The sequence below is a fragment of the Pinus tabuliformis genome, chromosome 5_1, assembly GCF_031772625.1.
Source record: "Pinus tabuliformis cultivar Carrire ecotype Pingquan chromosome 5_1, CPIR1, whole genome shotgun sequence".
Classification (NCBI taxonomy): domain Eukaryota; kingdom Viridiplantae; phylum Streptophyta; class Pinopsida; order Pinales; family Pinaceae; genus Pinus; species Pinus tabuliformis.
Genome location: NC_142305.1, coordinates 965450193 through 965475605, shown reverse-complemented (window position 1 = coordinate 965475605; position 25413 = coordinate 965450193). Strand labels below are relative to the sequence as shown.

Genomic DNA, 25413 nt, shown 5'->3' with positions numbered 1-25413 from the left:
ATGAGTTCTCTATATCAAAGCTAGAGGGATGGTCAAAATGAAATAATGAACAAATGTCTCTAGGGTTATGTTCCTCTTTATGACTTAGATAAACAATCATAATGGCTGAAATGTCTCTCACTCGAAAATTGGTGGTGTAATAAAACTTATAATACAGGTAAGATGATAGGATACATGCTCTCTATGGGTAGCCACTTCCTAGGAGTCCACCTTATTTGTAGGGATATTGTAAGGTCTAGTCCATTGATCCTCATCTTTGATATATTGAGAATGACTCTACAACTACTTAAGCAAAATCTTCAGTGACTCAAAACACGAGAAAGCAACAAGCAAATCAAGAGAGGCAATTCCAGTTCGGTCTATTTATGGTATCAAACATATCAAAAATTGGTGTCATGATGTTAGATGCACATGGTACATAAATCTTCACCCATATAATTCACCTGCAGTTAAAATGGAAAAATTGGAAGCAACAATTAAAAAAAATTCAGGTTTGTATAAATTACATTCCTCAATGGTAAAGTCAGGAGTGTAGACATTGTATATTAGAAGATGAGATTTCTATTGTTACCTATAGACAAAATTTCTTGTGGAATCTCCTTCTGTGTAGAGCTAGAGTGCAAATATCTTTGAGAAGTTGTTGTGAGACCAAAAGAAAAGATAGGTATCATTAAATAACTCACATTGGACAAAATCAGATAAAGTTGGAATGTCTTTCATTTTAATATTTTCACTGGTGAAAATTTGCATATAGAATCTAACATAAGAAAATGTTGACCTTTAGTATATAGTGAGATTTTCAAATTTATTGTTGCCATAATTTTAACATTTTACAAGGGATGGGTTGGGTAGATTGAAGATGTAGTTGAATTTACTATGTATTTCGCCAATTTATCTCTTACTCCCTGAATTAAAGCATCATTTGGATATTTTCCTTCTATTGAGCTTCTTGTAGAGTAATGATTTTCTCACGAATTAGGAGGTGAAAGAAGCTAGACCTCTTTCTAGGTTGATGCTTATACTCGTCCCACATGAATGGAACTGATCTTCTTGCTAATTATTTAAGTTATATATAGTAAACTAATATGAAATATGAAAGAACTATGGGATTATTTAGAGCTTTTCCATATCTTGAAGTGATTTAATTGTTGTCTGAATGGAGAGAATGGCTCTTTATCACTATATATTTCTTGTCAATGTTTGGGAGGTAGTTGATTTGTAACCATGTGATTCTAGTGATTATAATCCAGGTGGAGTAGGTGGCCCAAATTGATGTTAGAAGCTAAGAAACATAGATTGGCATCATGATTCTGCTACCTTTTAGTCTAATTCTTGTCAATAATAAGTTCAAAATCCTTTTTTTGCCAAGTCCTAAATTTGTTGTACCAATTTGAATGTTATTTTCCATAGATATGCTATAAGTGGAAGCCATTTGTATAGGTTTTTGTAGATAATGAATGTTTCCACCTCGTTAGTGTTGAGAAACCAAGTGTAGTGTAGATTAGGATTGATTTCTCTTCTTGATAATTACTTGTGAATGTTAGCTGCTTTCTTATTACTTGTTATGTTCTCTTCATCAAGCAACTATACAAATGTTCAAAACATATAGATCACAAAGAGACAAGAGACACCAAAAATTAGGCTCTAAGTGAGGGCAAAACTGCACAAGGGGGAAAACCCAACAATCCTTCTCTTATAGAATTAGATCAAAATGAGATTTCCAAGACCAAGACCCTAAACTGCCACCAAAATGTCAAGTCCAGCCCTCCTCCAAGTCACCTCCAAATCTGGTCAACTCTCTGAAATTTCAGACCTGCAATTAGGGGGCTGAAATTTGGCCTATGGCAACCTCAGAAATTTGGCCTTTGTCACAGAAATTAGAGTCACACATATGATCTGTTTCAAGGTCAAAATTCAGTCAACTTAGAATATTTGTCTTGTCTTTTGACTTTGTCTTTCTCTCTCCTTTGACTCGATTTTCTCTTCTCCTTTGATTGCATCAGATGTTCTCTTGTTAGTCGAATGGATGATCTCCAAGAGGGTCAAACTTGCTTCTTATATATAGCTGTCCAAGAGGTTGAACAAGCGTCCCTTTGGAGGGCCAGGTCGACTTGTTCCAAGGAGGGCCGCCTTGACATTTTGTGGTCTTATGACTCAACATAAAAATAAATTTTCTCTTTTTTTACAAATGTCCAAATGGGACATGGCTCAAATATATTTTTCTTTGACTCGTAATAAATTCTTCTAGACTCTTTTTGACTCTATAAGCATGAAGAACATGTTTGGACTAAAATAAGAATATAATAAATACATCCATGATAGATTTACATTACATTATGATGACAACACTAGTTACAACTTCAACACTCCCTCTTAACTAGGTAGGTATTTGTAATGACTCAACAAGACAATCCCAAGTTGAAATATTCATATAAGAAAGGATCCGGATTGATAAGCATCAATGATGATAGCATCATCATAACCAACATTGTCAAACTACCAAGCTTTGACAAGTCTGCTCTATCACTCCACTAGATCAGAGCACAATGCTGGGAGGCATTCAATAGGAAACCACGTTGCCTCTCCGAGGTACATGCCCCACCCGGGTGTTCACCAAGGTATTTCCTCATAGGACCATTTCCTAATCCATTGTCACAATACTTGACACAAGGAAATGTCAGTCCTCAGGGCCATTCTTGACTTATGGCTGTTAGTCCTAGTCACAATACAAATCTCAAGAATGTCGGTCCTTGATGCTTATCCAATCCATCATTCTCCCTACCAGTGTTCATGCACTAGGCTTACGACTGTTAGTCCTGGGCATAGTACCTGACACTGGGGAACACATTGTCCATACTCACTCCCTCTCAGCCAAGGAGGAGATCCTCATTCCATCTCAACTAGGGAGGAGATATCCACAATTCCAAGCTTGTCTCAAAAATATTCATCCATGAAAAGGAACTTCATCAATGCATCGACTACTTGTTCGTTACTGGAGATATACTTGTAGCTTCACAGCTCCATTAAGTCACGAGTCATAAAGCTCTTCAACCTTCCTGGATTTCTGACAATCTACAAATAACTTTGATCAGTACAATATATCATAATCGAATCCAACATGTCATCAGATAGACCATTGAACATTTTACGGAGCCACACTGCTGCACAGCTGATTGTATCAACTGCCACATCTTCTGCCTCTGCAGTGCACAAAAAATTGCTTCATATTCTTCCAGGAAATCTTACCAAATCCCAACTATCAGTAGTATCTCTCCTCATCAGCGCTGCCAATTTGATTAACGTAACCTCAAATCCCAAGTTGTGAGATTTTTCATGTCAACTTCTGCTTCCAGCTCCTTCTGAAGTTCACGAGTCCTTCCTTATCAAATTTCGAGATTGTCTTTAATCACGAGGCTTCTTCAAAATCTGGAGTAACTTTTTCTTACAGAGATTATTATCTTCAACTTGATCCTCTCTCTCTCTTACTTGGGAGAACCTTCAAATTGTTATCTTTTTCTGCAATCACGTTCTTCCATGTAAGAGTTTTGCTACATTCTTTCATCTGCTGTCAATTCTTGACTTATCCTTTTTGAGGAAGGTCAACTCCCTCTCAATCTTGGACCTTTTCATCATTCTTGTTCATATTAGCAAGATGTCATATCTGTCATTTGAAGACCCAGGACTTCTTGTCTGCGGAAAACGATAAGTTATAGGGTTTGTTCCTAGGGATTATAAACCTTTGATACTTTGATATCCATTTCAACTTCCTTAGAAGATCTAACTCAAACGTCTTCTTAAATCATTCAAAGAACGAGGGTTTCTTTTAATAGACTCCATCTTTCAAGAATTGGGAATAATCTGAGGTAAATGAACATCTTCTTTTCATTGAGAGGAGCTTTTGAAGACATGCTTCCATGCTGCTGCAAAGTGTTGACTTCTTTAATGCTTGCTTTGAACTGTCTCTGTAGAATATGCTCTGCTATGTCTTGCTATATAATAAAAGTCTTCTTTAGCTCTAGCTATCGTAATATCATTGGCTCATTTTTTGATGCATAAGTTTGAATCAGCTTCATTGATGAATGTCGACTCCTTGTTGGAAGAATCTCTAACATGTTGCAAACTGGATATTGACTAACACTGAAATACATCTTGACTATTCTGTTGGTTTCCTTGGTAGCCATGTTGTTAGCTTCCTTACTCCTTGGAGAGAAATGTTAGCTTCCTCTGACTCTTCATAATGAAGGCTTATAGACATGAATCTATCTATATATCATTTGAGTGCTTCTTCTAGATTTTTTGTGATGTATTTTTGGTCAAGGAGACTCTTCTTCTTACTTTAGAGTTGATTCTAACTACTTCATAGTGGATGACTATGAGCTTCTCCCTAATTTCGATCTCCATGAAATAACTTAATTTATGAATTCCAATAATCTTCTATGCCATCAACAAATATTATTCTATTTGCCATCTAAGAAATAGAAAACTTGACTGCAAACCTGGTGCAAGGATGAATTGTAGAGCTATGTACACCTACCACGATCTCCATTGATGCTACTAATAGAGATCCTTATTGTCGTCAACTTTAGGTTTCTTTAGAGCTTCTTCATCTTCTGTTGTTAATGCTTCATTTCTATCCTTTTTCTTATTGTTCTTATTATTCTTAGAGTTCTTGGGACAATCCCTCTTATAATGTCTATATTCATGACAACCATAACATTGAATTTTGGACATATCCTTATTTGTATGGGATCTTTTGCCATGAGATCCAAGTTTTCCAAACTTCTTTCTTGACTTGGCTGCAAAAGATTGAGAGTTCTTATTATTTGGTCCAGTGTCAATTTCAGCCTTCTTCCTTGTTCCTTCTAGAACACATAGAGCCCATAGTCCTTCAAATGTTGGAGTATCTTTTCTTGCATAGATACCTCTTGCAATACCAACCCAATCTGGAGGTAGAGCATTTATTAGAGAAGTGATTAATTCAGAGTCAGATATGGTTTCTCCAAGTCCTTGTAGTTGATCCTTGCTTTTTGATATTCTCATAAAGTATGAAGTTACATCTTCTTCTCTTAACATTCTTGTTACATAGAGTTGATTCCTTAGAGAGATCTTTTCCTTGTGTTGACGGAGTACAATTTGACCAATTTATCATAGAATTCCTTGGATGTAGTCAAATCTGAAACAAAAGAAATGAGGTGATCCTTGATGGATTCAAAGAGAATCCTTTGAGCTCTAATTTCTCCCTTATTGTATTTGGCTATTTCTTGAGCGTTGTTCTTGTCTGGTATTGGAATTTGCCTTCAACAAATTGCATCACTTCATTTTCTTTAAGAATTAAATCGATCCTCTTTTTCCAAGCCTTGAAATTTGATGCTTCATCAAGCTTATTCCCTTCCTTGCAAATAGATGCCATTTTATTGGGAGAATTGGACATGGAGAATAGAAGAGTACTTACTTGTGAGTGAGAGAGAAAGCTGCTACAAGAATATCTTCAAGAATGGATGAGAGCTGCTAACACTGTCTTCAAGATAGTGATCTTTGAGCCTCCTTCTTAGCTTTGATAGAGAGTGATCACTGCTACAAGGGTGTTTGCGAATATGCCAACAAGTTGTGATCTTCAAGCTGCCTTCCTTTACCTTAGCTCTGATACCTTGTTGAAAAACCAAGTGTAGCATAGATTAAGATTGATTTATCTTCTTGATAATTACTTGTGAATGTTAGCTGCTTTATTATTACTTGTTATGTTCTCTTCATCAAGCAATTGTACAAATGTTCAAAACATAAAGTTCACAAAGAGACAAGAGACACCAAAAATTAGGCTCCAAGGGGAAAAACCCAACAATTATTCTCTTATAGAATCAGATCAAAATGAGATTTCCAAGACCAAGACCCAAAACTGCCACCAAAATGTCAAGTCCAACCCTCCAAGTCACCTCCAAATCTGGTCAACTCTAGTCAAAGTCAACGAAGGTCAAGCTGTCCCAAATCTGGTCACATCTCTGAAATTTCAGTCCTGCAATTCGGGGGCCGAAATTCGGCCTTTGTCACAGAAATTACAATCACACATGCAAGCTGTTTCAATGTCAAAATTCAGTTAACTTAGAATATTTGTCTTGTCTTTTGACTTTGTTTTTCTCTCTCCTCGGACTCAATTTTCTCTTCTTCGCTTGCTTCAGATGTTCTCTTGTTGGTCGAATGGATGATCTCCAAGAGGGTCAAACTTGCTTCGTATATATAGCTGTCCAAGAGGTTGAACAAGTGTTTCTTTGGAGGGCCGACTTGTTCCAAGGAGCGCCGACTTGACATTTTGTGGTGTTATGACTCAACATAAAAATAAATTTTCTTTTTTCTTACCAATGTTCAAATGGGACATGACTCAAATATATTTTTCTTTGACTTGTAATAAATTCTTCTTGACTCCTTTTGACTCTATAAGCATGAACAACATGTTTGGACTAAAATAAGAATATAATAATGAATATAATAAATACATCAATGATAGATTTACATTACATTCTGAAGACCGACACTAGTTACAACTTCAACAATTAGTTTATTGTGTTGTATGATTTGATGCCAACATACTGTTTTTCTTTTGAATTTGAAAGAGGAATGACATGTATTTATGCTTGCTTTTTCTACATTTGATAACTAAGTGTTATTTTATATTATGTTGACAATGATATGACGTGTATAAATATTGGATTGGATGTATGAAAATTTTGGATAGTTTTATTATGTTTTGGGACTTGTCTTTCTTTTGATTAACAATTTTTTTTGAATGGTTAGGATCTCGAATGCCATTTAGGAGGGCAAGGCCTTTGAAACGTCAGAATCGATCTTGTGAGCAAAATACATTGTCATGTAGAGACCTAGTTGATCTTACAACTTCAAATGAAGAGGGCCAACATATTAGTTCCAATGTAACCAAGGTAATATTTTCCTGCCTCTTGTTAACGTTAGCTATCAAGCATTGTTGGAATTTTTGTTTGATCAAGAGATTACTTAGTATGTTGTGAAGTGATTTGATTTTTTCACCATTAGAAATTGGAAATTTTTCTTGAATTTTAGGAGTTGTCTATTCAAGTGACTTTTATTTTGTGGAAATTTCATTTCTCATTTTGAAATTTGTCGAAGTGTTTTATTCAGTTTATTAACAACATATATGTAGAGCAAGATGATTGGGGTATTGCAATGTAGTGCTTCCCTAGTTGTCATTGTTACTTTTCATTCTAATACAAGTATGTGATACCTACCTTTGTTGCTGATTCCTTTAAATATTCTGTGGAATTGGGGTTTTGTCATAATGTATATTTGGATTTGATTCTAATACTTGTTTGTATATTTTTTATTGCTTAGAAAGGAAGGTTTTCTATTATGGGATGATAATACCTATGGTAATATGACATCATAAATTTAGGAAATGGATTTGGCTGTTGGTCTCTCTACTCTTTGTACTAGATTAAATGTAACTACTATGCTAACTAATTCTAGTATGTTAATTGAATTTCACTACTACTTTTTACAATACATATAAAACTTACAATGTTTTGTTCAAAATCTATGGCCTCTTGTTTGAGTGAAAAAATAATAATAAGCTATCCATATCAAAATTTAAGAAATTTAAAGGACACTGATTCTTTCTATCTTTTGTCTCATAGTTACTATGTTGGTGTTGATTCTTTCTTCTTTGGAGGTTCCATTTTCTCATCTAGAATTGCATACATTAGGGATTTAATCGTCAATATGATAATATATGTTGTTGCTACAGTATTACCTATTTTCTATCAGAGTTTCAATATTTTTGACTTCACTTAAATTTTCACATCTTTTTCGTTCTTCAACATTCTCATTGGCTTCCAAAGAATTTTTTGGAAATGTGGGTTCTTCACTAACTTCTGAAACTCCTTAGTGAAGGAAATGTTGTTGAGATTCATGAGAGTGAGGAGGATTTAATATAACCAACCACTAAACCATAAATATTGCAAGAAACAAAGGAGGAATTGACACTAGGGCAATGCTGCATAAACACATAACAAGTGTGCTAGGGTTGAACCATAATTGCACTAGAGAGACGATCACCAAGTACTTGAGGGAGAGAGAAAGGATCATATCCATAACACATAAGAACTAAAGAGTGCAATAATTAAAGGTAGTTGTAAGCTAATCACTTGTACAAATAATGCAAGAATAAAATAGCTTACATGATTTGAAATACAAAGAAGAGATGGTTTATCTATATCTATCTCAAGTAGTATATTACTTACCTCAATAAAGGTTATGGGTCCATACAGCTCAACCTTATTGATTAGGTTGATCTTAGCCAAACTTAATAATAATATTGTAAAAGGCTAGTCATGGCCTACAATGAAGAGAACACTATTTTCAACATCCTCGCTTAAGCTATATAGGAGGCCACATAAAGAATATGGAGAATACAAATAAGAGTGAGCTTAGAGATATCCAACTCAATTCAAAGACAAATGTGGCTGAAATACAAATGAGATTGTGTTTTTATATACCCAATACAATATAGCGTTAGGATTAGCTGCGATATGAATGGGAGTAAGGTTTATGAATATTCAACTCATTATAAGGTTGACTATAGACGAAATACAAATGAGAGTAAGTTTTTGGATACTCAAACTCTATCTAAACGAGAGTGGTTTATGGATACACAACTCATTATATGGTCAACCATGGCCAATATAAACAGATGGGAGTGGGTTTACGGGTGTACTTACCTCACTATAGCGTTCAATTGTTATAAAAGAATATTGTACCTTAGCTATTAAAATTTCACCTTAATGTTAACAATGGGCCTTCGAGAGTAGGCATTACATCATAAGAGAAAATCGCCCCATAATGTTGAACAAAGGCTACAAGGAAGATTTTGCATGTCACACCCTTGAAGACCATAACTACCAGCTTTATACATTTCCACAAGTTGGTGAAGATGGCCATTGGCTAAGGTATATTGGAGATATTGGTATGTTGGTTTAGTAAAAGTATAAAAATTGACATAAGGTGTCCTTGAGATTGAACGTGTAAGATATAGTGCATCTGATATAGACCACCATCATAATATAAAAACTTAAAAAGATATTCATTGAGTCATGGTCAGAGTCATCTATATAAGAATCCTCAGTATGCAATGGGAAAGATGTTGGCAGAACATGATTAGAAACTTTGTCGACGGTTGCAGCTCTTTGTTCAATGGTTTGGTGAGTGGAAATGAGATGATAAACTAAGTGCATGGACACATGCACATTGTGAATTGTCTCAACAATAGTGTCAAAAGATGTTTGTTACTCTTGCATGTTTTTCAATGTTTTGAAGACAATCCTTGTAATACATAAATGCATATCCCACCTTATGACACAATATGCATACGTGTTTCTTCTTCTTATGATCTTCCAAAATATTATAGTTGGCCTTGTTTAGATGAGTAAATATCCACTTTGAGTCTATTGTGTTCAAGGATAGAAAAAATAAGTTTGCAAAGTTCACTTTTATTAGATCGAAAGAAGAAATAAATAATGTGAACTCTTAAAATATTTTGCAGTGTACTAAACATATGGGCAGCACAAGCTTTGGCCAAAGAGTGCAACCATACGTAGAAAATTTGCTCCAAAATGAACAAATCATCTTCTTCCAAATTTTTTTGCAGTGGATTGAATTTGTGCTAGACTAGCACAAGCCTTAGAGAAAGAGCACAACCCTGGTGGTTGTAAAACAAACAAGGAACGATACATCTTGGCTTGAAAAGAGGGCCTAAACACTAGGAGATCTCAAAAGAGAAGAAGTGATTTGAAGCCTCGATGTTGCAAGCGCAAAACGATAGAGATGTCACTGGTTGAAAACCTTAGATTAGTAGTTGAAAAGAACTAGAGAAGGTGGTTGAAAAGCTAGCACACAAATTTAGTGACTCTAGCAACCAAAAAGCGTTGGAACCTTTTTTGAAACATGAATCAAAAAGATGATTTGAAGCCTTGGTTCCATTGGTGCAAAACTGTGATGCCACCAACTTGTAGCTTTGAATCATCTCAAGAAAACTCGCTGAAATAAATCAGTAGTTATGCTGTCAAGTTGGGTGCTCCCAGCCTATGCACAAAATCTCCAGATATGTCTATAAAACCTGCTCAAATACTCTCAGATAAGGTTCCATTGTCCTAGCGATGCTAAAATGCTGTAAATAATGCTAATATTTGCAATGTTTGATCGCAAAGGATAATATCATAAACAACCAAGAAGAATACAAAGCAATGAAATTAGTAATTGAGGTTCACACTTGCTTTGATACCATTTTGTGATTCACAAAAATGAGGATTGAATGGAATTGAGCAACAAACCCTAAATCTTCCAATAAATAAGGGAGGAAACATTAATAAGGTAACATAACATAAAACCAACACATATTGTGCTAGAGTTGAATCATAATTGCATTAGAGAGAGTTCACCAAATCTACTAGAGAGAGAATCACAACCATACAAACCAATAATAAAAAAGATTGCAATAGCTAAAGGTTTTTGTAGGCCAAACTATTATATAAAGAATGAAAGAATGAAAATAATCACTTGATATGAAATACAAATAAGAGAGTTCTCTAGCACCCTAGCAAGGTGTTACAACTTGATGCCTATTATGGAGGGGTTCCTTTATCTATTTCTTCTTCGACACACTATACTCAAGGGTTTACCTTATAGGACCCCCTCACTTAGGTTTTGAGTGTAGATACATAGTATCAGTGAAGGATCGACCCTCTAAGACCCACCTTCCTTTCAGGGCCAACCCAACTAGTAGACCTTTCAGATCTTCCCGATTATACTTGTTATGCAAGCATGCTAAAGTAACTTAGAAAAGGAAGGGACCCAAACTAGTAAGGGATAACCTTCTAGCTCATGTACGGTTCTCCCTCTCCCCTTAGTCGAGAGTTTTCTTACTCATCCTTGATTAATTCCCCTCAAAGAGCTAAAGAAGGTAAGGTTTTCCCTTCATTTATTCCCCTTAATTTGTCCTTTTCTTATTGATGTATTTTCATTTTGAATGTAGTTCTGCTTTTCTCTCCTAGAGCTTATATTTTTCTGTCATAGACATGTACCCTTGTCCTTGGGTACTTACATTCTTCTCTCACAAAACATAGAAAAAATTCTTGGAGTTTGTATTCTTTCTTCCTCATGTTTGTTTTCCCTTGTGGCCCATCTCTTATACAATGTACCTACTTCTCCTTTTTTCAGTCAATTTAAGAAGGAAAAGAAGATAGTGTTCTTTTCATTCGAAAACCCTTGAACTTGTTCATGCTAGAGAGAATCCCCTTTTACATGAGAAATAGTAGACCACTTTATGCTACTAAAGCATATGAAGAAATTAAGAATCTAAATTAAGAATTAATTCCCAATTAATTTATTAATAATTAGTAAACTATTCCCTTACAGCTAGTTCAATTTTTGCTTTCATTTTCCAGTTCAATACCTACCTTTATTTCTTATGGGTTATGCCCTCAATCTAGAAAGGGTAGGGATGGGATCGATGGGATGGGGGCCTTTTTAGGATAATTGTATGAATAGGTCCCTTCTATCTTGTTGTTGAAGTGTGCGGACTTCTCATAAGGTACAATAGTAAATAAAATCCTTCCAATCAATTTGTTAGGGATAATAGCAATGCTGCAAAGATGTTCAAGTTATTATTCGATCTCATTTCTCATTTGTATCAATATATTACAGGTAGGAAAATCTATAAGCCACAAAGACACCCTATTGGATTGCTCTTTTGTTATTGTTGGTTTTGTTCCTCTTGCTTAAGATTTGTTTAGTGTGTGGGTATGTTGGTGTTACATTAATTCTTCTCATGAAAACCCTCCTTAGTCAAGCTAGGGGGTGAACGACTTTATGCTATATATTTGATTGGAAATTTCTAATATAGTGGGCCTTATTATAAATGAGGATGTTGTACTCGCACCTATTAGAGGCGAGTGGCTCTATGCTATATATTCAATTGGAAGTTTCTAAGATAGTGGGCCTTATTATAAATGAGGATGTTGTACTCACACCTATTAGAGGTGAGATGGACTCTCCTAGAGGAAACCATCATTAGGGGGCCTCTTTCTACCTCTGGCGGTGGTGCACTTATGCAAGTGGGTGGTGATGCAACAAATGCATCCTTTGCTTATGTGGATGGTTGCGGCCTTTGCTCAGGTAGATGGTCCTGTTGTCGCACAGAATGTCTAGGCACCGCAACAACGCTCAGATTGGGGGCTGTCACCCTGATACCCAATCTCTCCGTTTAAGCTATCTCCCTACAGCAGGCTAAGGGGGGTAGACCCTATGGAAAAAGGGAATGAAGAACTAGTTGGGAACCAACTAGTTCGGGAGACACAGCGAGGCGATCAAGTACTTGATTAAGATTTAGCAAGACTTAGGATTTGATTAGATTTTAAACGATTAATACCAGTGCCTTATGGAGTCAACGATCTTGCTAGGGAAATGAAGACCAAGTAATCGATTAGCAACTGCTACTTAGATGAATGACTATCTTATATGAAATGCAGATCCTAAACTTAATGTGAGATGCAAGAATCTTGGTTAATTTTAGTTAAATGCCTACTTAAATTGTGAATCCTTCAATCCTTTCTGTGTTGAGCCTGATTTCGTAGTAATTGGCAGAGAGAAGATAAGGAGAAGCACACTAAGGTGTGATTAACGATACCTCTCCTGAACTTCTAACATACCTGGTGCCTCCGACGCTGAAGAGAGCTGTGGCTCTGACGACTGCAAGGTCATTGTTTTAAGTACTATTAAAATAGGTTTTTCAAGAAAATACGGATGGATATCTATCTGTCTATCGACCAAGCTTATGCTTGGAAGTGAATTTTGTCTATGCAAAGTTAACTTATATGCGAATGCACTAGATGATGGAATGAAGTTAGACTTGAGGAAGGGAAAACACTTGTGTCGCAACAGCTCTCAATTACCCAAAATTAAATGTTCGCTTTATTGGATGAAGACTTAAAATGAACCCTTGAAAATATTACGATTAAAACACAAGCTTATTTCAAATCTTTCTGATACAATTATAGCTCAAAGAGAACAAAACTTCTTTGCAATTTAATATTAATGTCAAGAGATTTTCACAAATATTCAGCTTAGGAAACTGAGATATGCAATCTATTGTAATTCCACGACGAAGTTCTTTAACAATCGCTTGAAAAACATTCACAAAATGTCTAACATGTAATGAGCATTAAATAATTCAAGCAATGACGATAGATAGATGCAAGATATTCAACAGATGCACAATGTTCTAGCAATTAAATTTCAAGAGATCCAAATACTTTAAACAAACATGAAATTTAAATGCCAACCAATTTCGATCCTAGAATTAAAAGATTTATGCATAGTGACCCAAATCTAGGAAACTTTACCACTTTACTATAGTTAATCTTTAGATGCAAAAAATTTAAACGTGTTTAACTATAGAGAAATAAAATATTGATACCACACTTAAAAATTTTCTCCAGATTTAAAATATTTGAAAACCCTTGTACTGCAAAAATAATGCCCCTGCAAAAGCTGGTTTTGAGGCCAGATCTTACCCTCCAGGGTCTAGATTTGGCTTCAAAATCAAACTACACCTTTAGATCTGCAACCTGTTCCTGAAAACACAAACACCTAAAACCCGAATATACAAAAATAAATGAAAACCCCAGAAACCCAAGTCAAAAAAAAATTACAGCTCTATGCACAGGAATAATAGATCTACCGGATCTGGTGAGTGTGAGTCCAACTCTGTTCGCAGATCTGATAATCTAAGGCTCTTAACAACCAGATTTATCAATTTAGCACAATTTTTTTTTGAAATTTTAAATTTAAAAGGAGGTGCTTCGCCCAAAACCTTTTATGTATCACAAATAAAATTTCTTATGATAAGCTCGGGATCAGATCAAGCTGGGCTCTTCAGAAAATACGAATCGGGAGTTGGCTGGTCCAATTGAAAACTTCTCCGAATGCCCGATGATCTAGAAAATCAAGAATTTCCTGCACAACTCAATTCAACCATCAACATAGGGCGAGAAACAATAATAAAATTCAGATTTAATAGAGATATCTGCTATTATTTTCAAAGCTTAAATTACCATTCAAACCCCAACGACTGAGCAAGATACCTGTACTCAAATCACTCTTCAGAAAGCTATCATCAATGGCTAAAAAGAAATCTATGCATGAAAATGACACATCTTATAGTATTTCCACGAAGAGTAACACCAACAACAATTAACCCCAAAGTATTTCTTTATTGCTCATAAAAAGATTACAAGAGAGCTTTTCACTTAGCACACGACTCAAAGATCGGATGATTTCAACTAACAAATGGCCTCCTATTTAAAGATAAATCTCCCGACGGCTAGTTCGAGTGATCCTTGTCAAAGCAATCTCAACCGTCGATGAGAATTAGATTTTTTTTAATCTTATCCGTCGAAATATTAAATTCTTGAGGAAATTTGAATTTTTTAATTAAATGCATTTTAATTAACTCTTGAGTTAATTTCCTCAAAAATTTGACTTGGACTAAAACTCCAGGGACCAAAGGCTTAAAATTTGGCAAAATAATTAATATACCTTAGTCTTGGGACCTTTTAAAATTTGAATTTTAAGGACCCCCGAATTTTGCCTTTGGAAAATTTAAATTTACTTAGGATCTATAATTAATTAAATTTATGGCTTAGGATTTTAATTAATTTTTGGTCAGAAAATTTAATTAATTAACCTATGAGGGGATAAATTATTTTTCCAACCCTCAAGACACTTTACATCATCATTTTCATATCTTTTACATCACAAGGGGGAAAATCCATCTGACATAGACCCTCACAGACTACTCATTTCTGCGACACAAATATAATTCAACAGACTAAGCAATTTGTAATAATATAACCTAACCAAATAGTTAGGAGTATTCCCAAATCACTTTTACATAGACGCTGAAGGAAAACTTTGCCGATCATCCGAGAATGGATTTGTGAGACAAAAAACCTCCCGGAATGTGGATCGTCACCAAAAAAATAGGTTTACCTAGGCAATTACATGAATGACACATATCTGTTGAGATTATTTACATCATATACATGCAGAATGGGTTTACATTATAACATGACAATCTGGTTGATGACGAAAGCTGGACAACAGGGACACATCGATCAGGCGCAATCCCTTTGTGAAAAAATGGGGTGTACTGTTATGGGTCGTTGACACGTAGTGGTCAACATCTGGCTCTACATGGGGACACGTTGCTGCATCGTAGGAATGTGAGAATCCAGAATCTGCATCCACGCAGCACAAAATATAACATAAGTAGCGTCCATTCAAAAATCATCATATAACATTAAGCACATGAAAGACATAAGCTCTTCATTTATTAACTATCTAGTAACATGAAAGGTAAATCTAATCCAAAAACATAAATGAAATGCTGAAAGGACAAGGTGTAGTGTTAGAAATACAATACAGAGGATGCCCCATGGCATCAGAGGTCATCTTTGAAGAATAGCTTGAGCATTTGGCTATTTGCAAGTAAGTCAAGTGGTTTGCCATCCAATCTGCTCGAGTGGAATGAATTTGGCCCAGCAATGTCTCGGATAATGTATGGTCCCAGCCACAAACTGTAAAATTTCTTATGTTTTCCCGGTTTTTCATTCTTGCGATCCCAAAGGAGTACCATATCTCCAACCTGCAAAGATCTAGATCGAGATGATTTATCAAAACTTTTCTTAATGTTAGATTGACTTTTACATATATTATCAAAAGCTGTTCTACGAGTTTCATCCAACTCCACAATCTGATCAATTCTATTTTGAACATCTTTATTAGTAGAAAAATGCTGAAGGAGTTGATAAGCTGGCAATTTCAGGTGCACAGGTAAAGTTACATCCAAGCCATAAACTAATTCAAAAGGACTTTTACCAGTAGCTTTCTTTTTAGTAATCCTATTTGCCCATAAAACATACTTGATTTTGCTTTCCCAAGATCGCTTATTATCTCCTACTATCTTCTTGATAATGGTTATGAGATTTTTATTACTTGATTCAGCAAATCCATTACCCCGAGGATAGTAATTTGATGAATGAGATAAGACAATGCCATACTTGAAACAAAAAGATGAAAATTCTGAAGAACTAAAAGTCTTGGCATTATCAGTAGTGATCTTAGCAGGGACACCAACTCTAGTAATGATATTATTTTCAATGAAATCCATAATGACTTTTTTAGTGGCATTCTTAGTAGGGATGGCTTCAACCCATTTAGTGACATAATCGGTAGCAGTCAAAATCCATGAGCAGCCATTGCTAGAATTTTCATGAAATTTCCCAAGAAGTCCAAACCCCAATGCTGAAAAGGTGCTTCCACAACCACAGGTTGTAAGGGCAGGGCAACAAGCTTCTGTTTCCCAGTGAACAATTGGCAAGCTTGACAACTTCTAACAAACTTATGCACATCAGAAAAAATCGAAGGCCAATAATAACCAGCTCTCAGAATTTTGTGGGCAGTAGTTCTAGCAGCATAATGACCACCACAAAATCCCGAATGAAACTCAGAAATTAACTTCTTGGACTCAATTTCATCAACACACCTAAGTACTATGCCCTCAGGATTTCTCCATCCAAGGCCATCCTTCATGAGGCAATACTTAGTGGCTTTTAATCTAAGAGCCCTTCTCTTATGAGCGACTAAATGGTTAGGACATGTAAGATTCAACAAGTAATAAATAATGTCCTTGTACCACTCATGCTCTCCTAATCTTTGCAGCTCAAGTGAAGATGAATCGTTAAGACAAATCAAACCAAGAGCTTTCTCATTACCTTCGGTCATCATTTGAGCCAAGCCTTGACCTTTGACTAACTTGGTGGGCCTAATCTCTAAATCATATTCTTGTATTTTAGTAACCCACCTAGCACGAGTCCCTAAGTAATCAGTTTGAAACAATATATCTTTAACAACAGAGTGTGGGACAAAAGCAATGATTTTGGAATAACCCACATAAGTTTTGAAGTGCTTAAGAGACTTGACTAGGGCATAGGCTTGCTTTTCCATGGTATTGTAATTTAATTCAGAATTTTGAAGCGCTCTACTCATGAAAGTAATAGGCTGCTCATGACCATCCTTATTTTTCTGCAATAAGACACCAACAATGGTATCTTTAGAAGTGAAAGAGAAAATCATGAAATCCTTAGAGTAACCAGGACTAATTAAAATAGGGGCTTTTGCAATAACACCTTTGATTTCTTGAAAAGCCTTTTTGCCATCTTCTTTCCATACAAAATTTACATCTTTTTTAAGAAGACTTTGAATAGGCTTAGCTATTTTTGCGTAATTTGGAATAAATCTTCTAAGAAAATTTTTCTTTCCAAGAAAAGACTGAAGGGATTTAAGATTATGGGGGAGAGGAATCTTTTGGATTGCCTCAACTCTTTCAGGATCAATCTTGATCCCATCTTTAGAAATGATGTGACCAAGTAATTTCCCTTCAGTTACTCCAAAAACAGACTTAGCCGAATTTAAGGAAATCCCATATTCTCTACATTTATCAAAAACTTGCCTAAGATGACTTATATGACTAATACCATCCTTAGAAAAAATAGTAAGATCATCCTGATAAATTTTGATAAACTTTCCAATTAAACCCTTGAAGGCATAATCCATAGCCCTTTGAAACGTAGCCCCAACATTGGTTAATCCAAACGGCATTCTAATATATTTGAAAGTACCCCATGGTGTGGTGAATGTAGTTTTGTGACGATCCTCTTTCTTAACCCATACTTGATTATATCTAGAAAAACCATCTACCAATGACATCATTCCAGAACCAGTTACTCTTTGCAACATAGTCTCCATGTTTGGCAAAGGGTAATTATCTTTCTTACATGCTAGATTAAGGTTTCAAAAATCGACACAAAGTCTAATAGTACCATTCTTTTTTCTAACAATCACCAGGTTGGAACACCATGTTGAATGCCTTGTTTGAGCAATAATTCCTGCTGCAAGCATCTTTGAAAGTTCCTTTTGAACCAAAGGGGCTAACTTAGGATTTATTTGCCTAAGCTTTTGATGAAAGGGTTTAGCATTTTCATCTTTCAAGGGGATAGTGTGCTCCATGACATCTTCCCTATAACCCCTAATTCATCATAAGAAAATGCTAAAACATCCCGATATTCATGAAGTAAATTGGTTAATTTTTTCCTTTCTTCATCATTAGTACCCTTACCAATTTTGATAATCTTTAGATCCCTAGAGGTACCAATGTTTACCTCGATGAATTCGCCTGGATCCATTTTATTTTCCTCTTTCATCTTTGTGGCATCATGCTGATCAAAGTGCTGTTCTAAAGAAACCACATTCCTAGGAGTAGGATTTATAATATCTTCATGATCATCAGATCCATCCTCCTTAGAATCTATCTGAATCACTTGTTTCTCGTGATCAAAAACTTGCCAATGCTCTGAGTTATTTGGAACAGAAGGCCTAAATATAACTTCCATTTTTATCTTATCCTTAATCAACCCATCAGATAACTGCAAAGTGGAAGTAGCTACGACAAGCTCATTTGTCGAACTATTCTGCTCTCTTGGGATAGCCTCAAGGTCAAGGGCATCAAAGTAGTCCATATTATCCCATACAACATTTCGATAATTCCGATAATTCCTTAAGCTTTGATTTTTACATGTAAATCTATTTTTAATTTGCATGATAATTAAGTTAGAATCCCCCTTGATGCTTAAGCAACTTAGCTCTTAAAGCCTTTGCCAACTCAAGACCCAACAACAAAGCTTCATATTCAACAACGTTGTTGGTTGCTTCAAATTCCAATCGATAAGCAAACTTGAAAATATGACCAAGGGGTGATTTTAATATAATTCTGACACCTTTGCCATGCCTAGACGATGCACCATCAAAAATTAAAATACATGTACCAAACTTTATCCTTGAGATCCCCAATCTTTTTATCAACCTTATCATCGGGAAGAATTATGGAATTAGACAGAATAACATAATTCCCAATGTCAGATTGCTCTTTAATTATCTCATTATGAGGTCTCTTAGGATCTCCAACATGGAATCCTCTCTCGGGCTCTCCATTAAGTCTTACAAAACCATCACCTCTAGGAGAAGGAATTGTAGCATATGACCAATTCATTTGAATACTCCCTTCTAGATCAGAGGCCCATTTTCTAGATAAAAGCAAACCCCAAGCATCAGGCACATCAACAACAACAATGTCCATAACAATCATAATGTCAGGGTAAACCAATAAATGAACTTGTAAATCCTTGGTTAGACCGTGAACTTCAATCTTCTTAGAATCCATGGCACATATATTGTAGTAAGGCCTAGAAACTCTTAAATTAAGCTGTTCGATGACCCTCTTGGTCATGACACAAGCTGATGCCCTAGAATCCAGCATGCAATTATTCAATTTATATCCATTAACCATCAAAGTAATAAAGAATTGCTGATGATCCTTGTTATCTGAATCCAGACTTTACAAATATATAGGAGCATCCTGATAATCAATGTCAGGTGCCTTCTGTTGAGAAACATTCACTTGAGGAGCTTCAATGGCTTTTAGTAGCTTAGCTCTTTGGGAAGGAATCTTCGCAATCTCGGCGACAGGAACCCAGATTTTTGCATTATTAAACCAACTTCCCAAATCGATATCTAATCCAGAGTTTGAACTAAGGTTAAAAATTCGAGGGGGAATTTGATTCCCACTTTGATCTTTATCCCTTCTTTGATAAGTTAAACCCTTATCTTTAGCAATTTCCATAATTTTTTCTAGAGAAGGCTTTTCACCATATAATTTAACCATCATATCATCTTCATGCTCAAAATTATTTATACTAAAAGCTGATGTGGGAGGCATAACATCCCGACTGTTTTCCTTAACTTCCATCCAGTCTTCCATAGACAAAGAAAACTCTTTACCCACTACATTTATTTGATTCCTGCCCCAAACATTCCATTATCCAAAACCGTGGGGCCAGTAGCCTTCTCATGAAGAGCATCACAAGCCCGACAATAAGGCGGAGCATCATCGACCAAATTAGTATATTCAAGCGGATTAGGTGGTCTCACTAGATTGACCTTTCATCTGCCAATTATTATTTCGATTATTATTATTATTTCTAGGCTGGAAATTCTGCGTTTGAGCTCTTTCCATTTAAACCAACCTATTCTGCAAAGTAGTTATCTCCTTAGCATGGTTAGAGGTTAATTTTGCTTGGTTAAGCTCCATGCTTTCAATTTTTTGCAGTGATTTCTGAATAAGGTCATTATCGGATTCTTTAACCCAGTGTTGTGAAAATCGCAATTTTATCGTGATTTTTTCGATAAAACGATTTTATCGCGGGTAATTTTTTTTTGCACGATTTTTATGAAATTATCGCGATAATTTGAAATTGTCACGATAAATTCGAATTTATCACGATAACAATTGAAATTATCGTGGGGGTCTCCGGCAACGAGGTTTTATAATGTTTTTTTATGAAATCATTTGCATAGTCGGGGCAGCGAAGTTTTATAAGGGATGCTAAATGTTCGAAATGCAATTTTTTTTTAAAGAAACAAATAATTTTTGAGTGGGGCAGCTTAATGATCAAGTCTAGGCCCTAGTATTGATATGCTATTCATGGTAATGTTAAATTCTTAAAGTAAAAGTGACATTCTCCTTAATCTTCATTTTCATCCTTTTACTTAAATTTTTAACATTATCATGAAATGACTCAGGATGTTTGAGAGTGGTTCCGGCCTCATTGGATTTCATATGGAGAAAGTAGAATTTTAGATTTCATTCAAAATGTAGTAGACTTATCAGTTTTTCAGGATTTCAGGATTGGGAGATTGTAATGTTTCCAGGTGACACCACCTGCCCAGGCTACCCTTACCACCAGTAGAGGATGTGGTCTACCTCCTATAGCTCCTACTTCTAGTTCTTCAGCTTCTGGAGCATAGCAGACGCCACTGCCAACTCCACCAGCACCAACATCTACATCTAGAGGGAAAGGGAAAGCTCTGGCATTTTCTCGCAAGAGGGGCAGAGGAAATCAATATAGCTCCTACTTCTAGTTCTTCAGCTTTTGGAGCATAGCAGACGCCACTGCCAACTCCACCAGCACCAACATCTACATCTTGAGGGAAAGGGAAAGCTGTGGCATTTTCTCGCAAGAGGGGCAGAGGAAATCAATAGGATTAGACTTTAGTTATTTTCTTCATTTTATTGTATATGACATTATGACAGGATGAGATACATTATTATATTGTTTGTTGATATTTTGAGGCTGAGGTGGGACTCAGGAGTCAGGACTTACTATTAAGGACATGATTCAATGTTATGTGTGATTTTAGCACTAGAAATGATATTAAACATCTTATATGTTAGTTCTTTTATCATATTTAGGTGTCAATGTATTTATTTTATGTTGTAGATGGTTTAGATATTAAAAAAATTGAAAAAAAATGAATATTTTTGTACCAAGCGATTTTTTCCCGATTATTTCCAATTATTTCCCGATAATTACGATTTTTTCCGATTTTTTCCTCGCGTCGATATTATCCCGATAACGATTAATGCAACATTGCTTTAACCTCTTTCCCTTTAGGTTCTTTCAATTTTGTTGAAGCCCTATCAAAACCTGGGATTTCAGACTTCCCAGATGTCGCCTTATCTTTTTTAAGCTCTACCACTAAAGCTTGACAATCCCTATAATCAAGAAGTTTAGCATGTCTTAACTCATAAGAGGGCTCAGGGCTAAAGGCATTAATATAGAAGTCTCGAAGAGATTTATCAGTAGGTTTATAATCTTGAGGTAATTCCTTAATAATATCATTGAACCTCTTGTTAAATTCTTCCGCGGTCTCATTTTCTCTCTTTTCAGTGATATTGATAGCTTTTACGAGATGCCTTCCTTCTCTCTTATCTCCATATTTTTCCTTAAAGCCATTAACAATCGATTCCAAAGAATCAAATGAATTACGAGGTTTCTCCATAAACCAATCTAAAGCATCCCCCTCTAAGGTAAGAACAAAAAGGGTCATTTTTACATCTTCATGATTAAAATCAGTAGCCCTCGCATACTTACCCAGCCATGAGCTAAAAGATTTTAGATGAGAGTTAGCACTAACTGCATTATTGCCCTGAAAGAGAGGCAATTTATCCATCCCATGTTTTGGAATATCATTGGGATAACCTTGAATGTTAGCAAAGTTGCAAGGGGCGAATATGTCCACGATGTCGTGCTCGACCGGGTTAGTAAAAGGCAAACAGATATCAGAGAGGGCTTCTTGTTCAAGATTAACAAGAAGGGGACGAGAAAAGAGTTTGTGTAATCGTACTCTGAGAGCCCTTTTAGAATCAGGAGCAGGATTAACCAAACTGCTTGGATGTCTTCTAGTATACACTCTTGCAGAAGATAGAGGAAGTGGAGTCGCCACCTAGACAAAAGTCTAACTTGAAATAACCTGAAAGCAAGGAACCAAGGACAAGGAACTTATCCCGGCAAGAGATGAAAGGATGAGAAGAAAGAAATGAGATGAATGTTGAAGAAACCAAGGACAAAAAAAACTCTATCCCCGGCAACAACGCCAAAAAATGTTGTCACACAGAATGTCTAGGCACCGCAACAACGCTCAGATTGGGGGCTGTCACTCTGATCCCCAATCTCTCTGTTTATGCTGTCTCCCTACAACAGGCTAAGGGGGGTAGATCCTATGGAAAAATGGAATGAAGAAGAACTAGTTGGGAACCAACCAGTTCGGGAGACACAGCGAGGCGATCAAGTACTTGATTAAGATTTAGCAAGACTTAGAATCAATGTTTTAAAACTCCGACTCCGACTCGGCCGAGGGTCGACTCCGACTCCGACTCCGACTCGGTATCGACTCGGCCGGCTCGGTTTCATTGACTCGGTCGTTGTAAAAAATACATTAAATATTTATTTTTTATAAAAACACATAATTTTAAAGATTTTCATTCATGTTTCCAAACACACAACATTAGAATATAGACAGAAGATAACATATGATCAAAGTAGGCTCATGAATATATCCATTATATCAAAGTGGCACCCAGTGCACTGTCCAATACATACACGATGATGATATAGAGATCAAAACAAAAACACATAACCAAGGAGGCTATAAATGGCCTCTACAACAAAAGTCTGTGACCAGTACTACTGGCTACTGCTAGAGTTGCCAACATCATCTAGCTCAGTGTTACTTGGGAGCGGGAGCGAAAGTGGTGAGCGGGAGCGAAAGTGGTGAGCGAGAGCGAAAATGGGAGTGGGAGTGACATTTTCAGAAGCTCCTAGTTTGGGAGTGAATCCCGGAGGAGTTCGACAACCAATGTCACTAACATCAAGGTACATAGAGGGATTGATGCTCTTGATTAAATACGAGTTCCATACCCTAATACATGACAAAATTCAATGGAAACATTGCAATCCCCTAATCCTGAAATTCTGAAAAACTGATAAGTCTGCTGGATTTTGAATGAAATCTAAAATTCTACTTTCTCCATATGAAATCCAATGAGGCTCGAACCACTCTCAAACATCCTGAGTCATTTCATGGTAATGTAAAAAATTTAAGTAAAAGGATGAAATGAAAATGAAGATTAAGGAAAATGTCACTTTTACTTAAAGAATTTAACATTACCATGAAATTTGAATAGCATATCAATACTAGGAGAGGGGATTGGACCCCAAAGACCAATTAATAAAACCATTTGGAGTCCCCACACTTAGAAAAACCATAAAAAAATAAAAAAAATTGTGTTTTTGGGGTTTACTGGCCACATGAAGTGACCCGGCTGAGTTGATACGGACTCGGCCGAGTTAAGATTGACCCGACCGAGTCATGCCATGCTCGGCCAGGTCAGTCTTAACTCGGCCGACCGAACTGGTTCGACGGCCAAGTCGCAAATTTTTTACCGGCTCGGACCAACTCGGCTGAGTCGGTTCCGCGTCGGCCGGCTTTTAAAACACTGCTTAGGATTTGATTATATTTTAAACGATAAATACCAATGCCTTAAGGAGTCAACGATCTTGCTAGGGAAATGAAGACCAAGTAATCGATTAGCAACTACTGCTTAGATGAATGACTATCTTATATGAAATGCAGATCCTAAACTTAATGTGAGATGCAGTAATATTGGTTAATTTTAGTTAAATGCCTACTTAAATTGTGAATCTTTCAATCTTTTCTGTGTTGAGCCTGATTTCGTAGTAATTGGTAGAGAGAAGATAAGGAGAAGCACACTAAGGTGTGATTAACGATACCTCTCCTGAACTTCTAACATACTTGGTGCCTTTGGCGCTGCAGAGAGCTGTGGCTCTGACGGCTGCAAGGTCACCGTTTTAAGTACTATTAAAACATGCTTCTCAAGAAAAGACAGATGGATATCTATCTGTCTATCGACCAAGCTTATGCTTGGAAGTGAATTTTATCTATGCAAAGTTAACTTATATGCGAATGCACTAGATGATGTAATGAAGTTAGACTTGACGAATGGAAAACACTTGTGTCGCAAAAGCTCTCAATTACCCAAAATTAAATGTTCGCTCTACTGGATGAAGACTTGAATTAAACCCTTGAAAATATTATGATTAAAACACAAGCTTATTTCAAATCTTTCTGGTATAATTATAGCTCAAAGAGAACAAAACCTCTTTGCAATTTAATATTAATGTCAAGAGATTTTCACAAATATTCAGCTTAGGAAACTGAGATATGAAATCTATTGTAATTCCACGACGAAGTTCTTTAACAATCGCTTGAAAAACATTCACAAAATGTCTAACATGTAATGAGCATTAAATAATTCAAGCAATGACGATAGATAGATGCAAGATATTCAACAGATGCACAATGTTCTAGCAATTAAATTTCAAGAGATCCAAATACTTTAAACAAACATGAAATTTAAATGCCAACCAATTTCGATCCCAAAATTAAAAGATTTATGCTTAGTGACCCAAATCTAGGAAAATTTACTACTTTCCTATAGTTAATCTTTAGATGCAAAAAATTTAAACGTGTTTAACTATAGAGAAATAAAATATTGATACCACAACAATTGTCTTTAGATTTTTGTCCTTAGCACAAAAGACGCCAAAAGGAATTTTAAATTGACTATTTAATTAGTCCTTAGGAAAACCTTTTCAATGTGCTAAGCTTATGAAACTAGACTAATGTGGCAAATAAAGAATGTGACCAAAATAAATCAAAAGATTTAATAATTTTTAAAAAAATTTAATGGGCCAGAGGCCACATAAAAATTTTAATATCTTTTAACGTTAAAAATTTACTTTTGATTTAAAAGAAATTAGGATGTCCCAAGGTCACATAAATTTTTTCAATGTAGCCCCT

General features: G+C 35.8%; 1 protein-coding gene across 3 annotated transcripts in view; it reads left to right on the top strand.

The window, feature by feature from the left end:
- The window catches only part of LOC149167975 (uncharacterized), a 159849-nt gene that overhangs the window by 74318 nt on the left and 60118 nt on the right, over positions 1-25413 (top strand). For all 3 annotated transcript variants that reach the window (XM_089433277.1, XM_089433275.1, XM_089433276.1), the window contains exon 4: positions 6787-6929. In XM_089433277.1, the coding sequence (XP_089289403.1) occupies positions 6787-6929 (143 nt within the window). The remainder of the gene's footprint in view (positions 1-6786; positions 6930-25413) is intronic.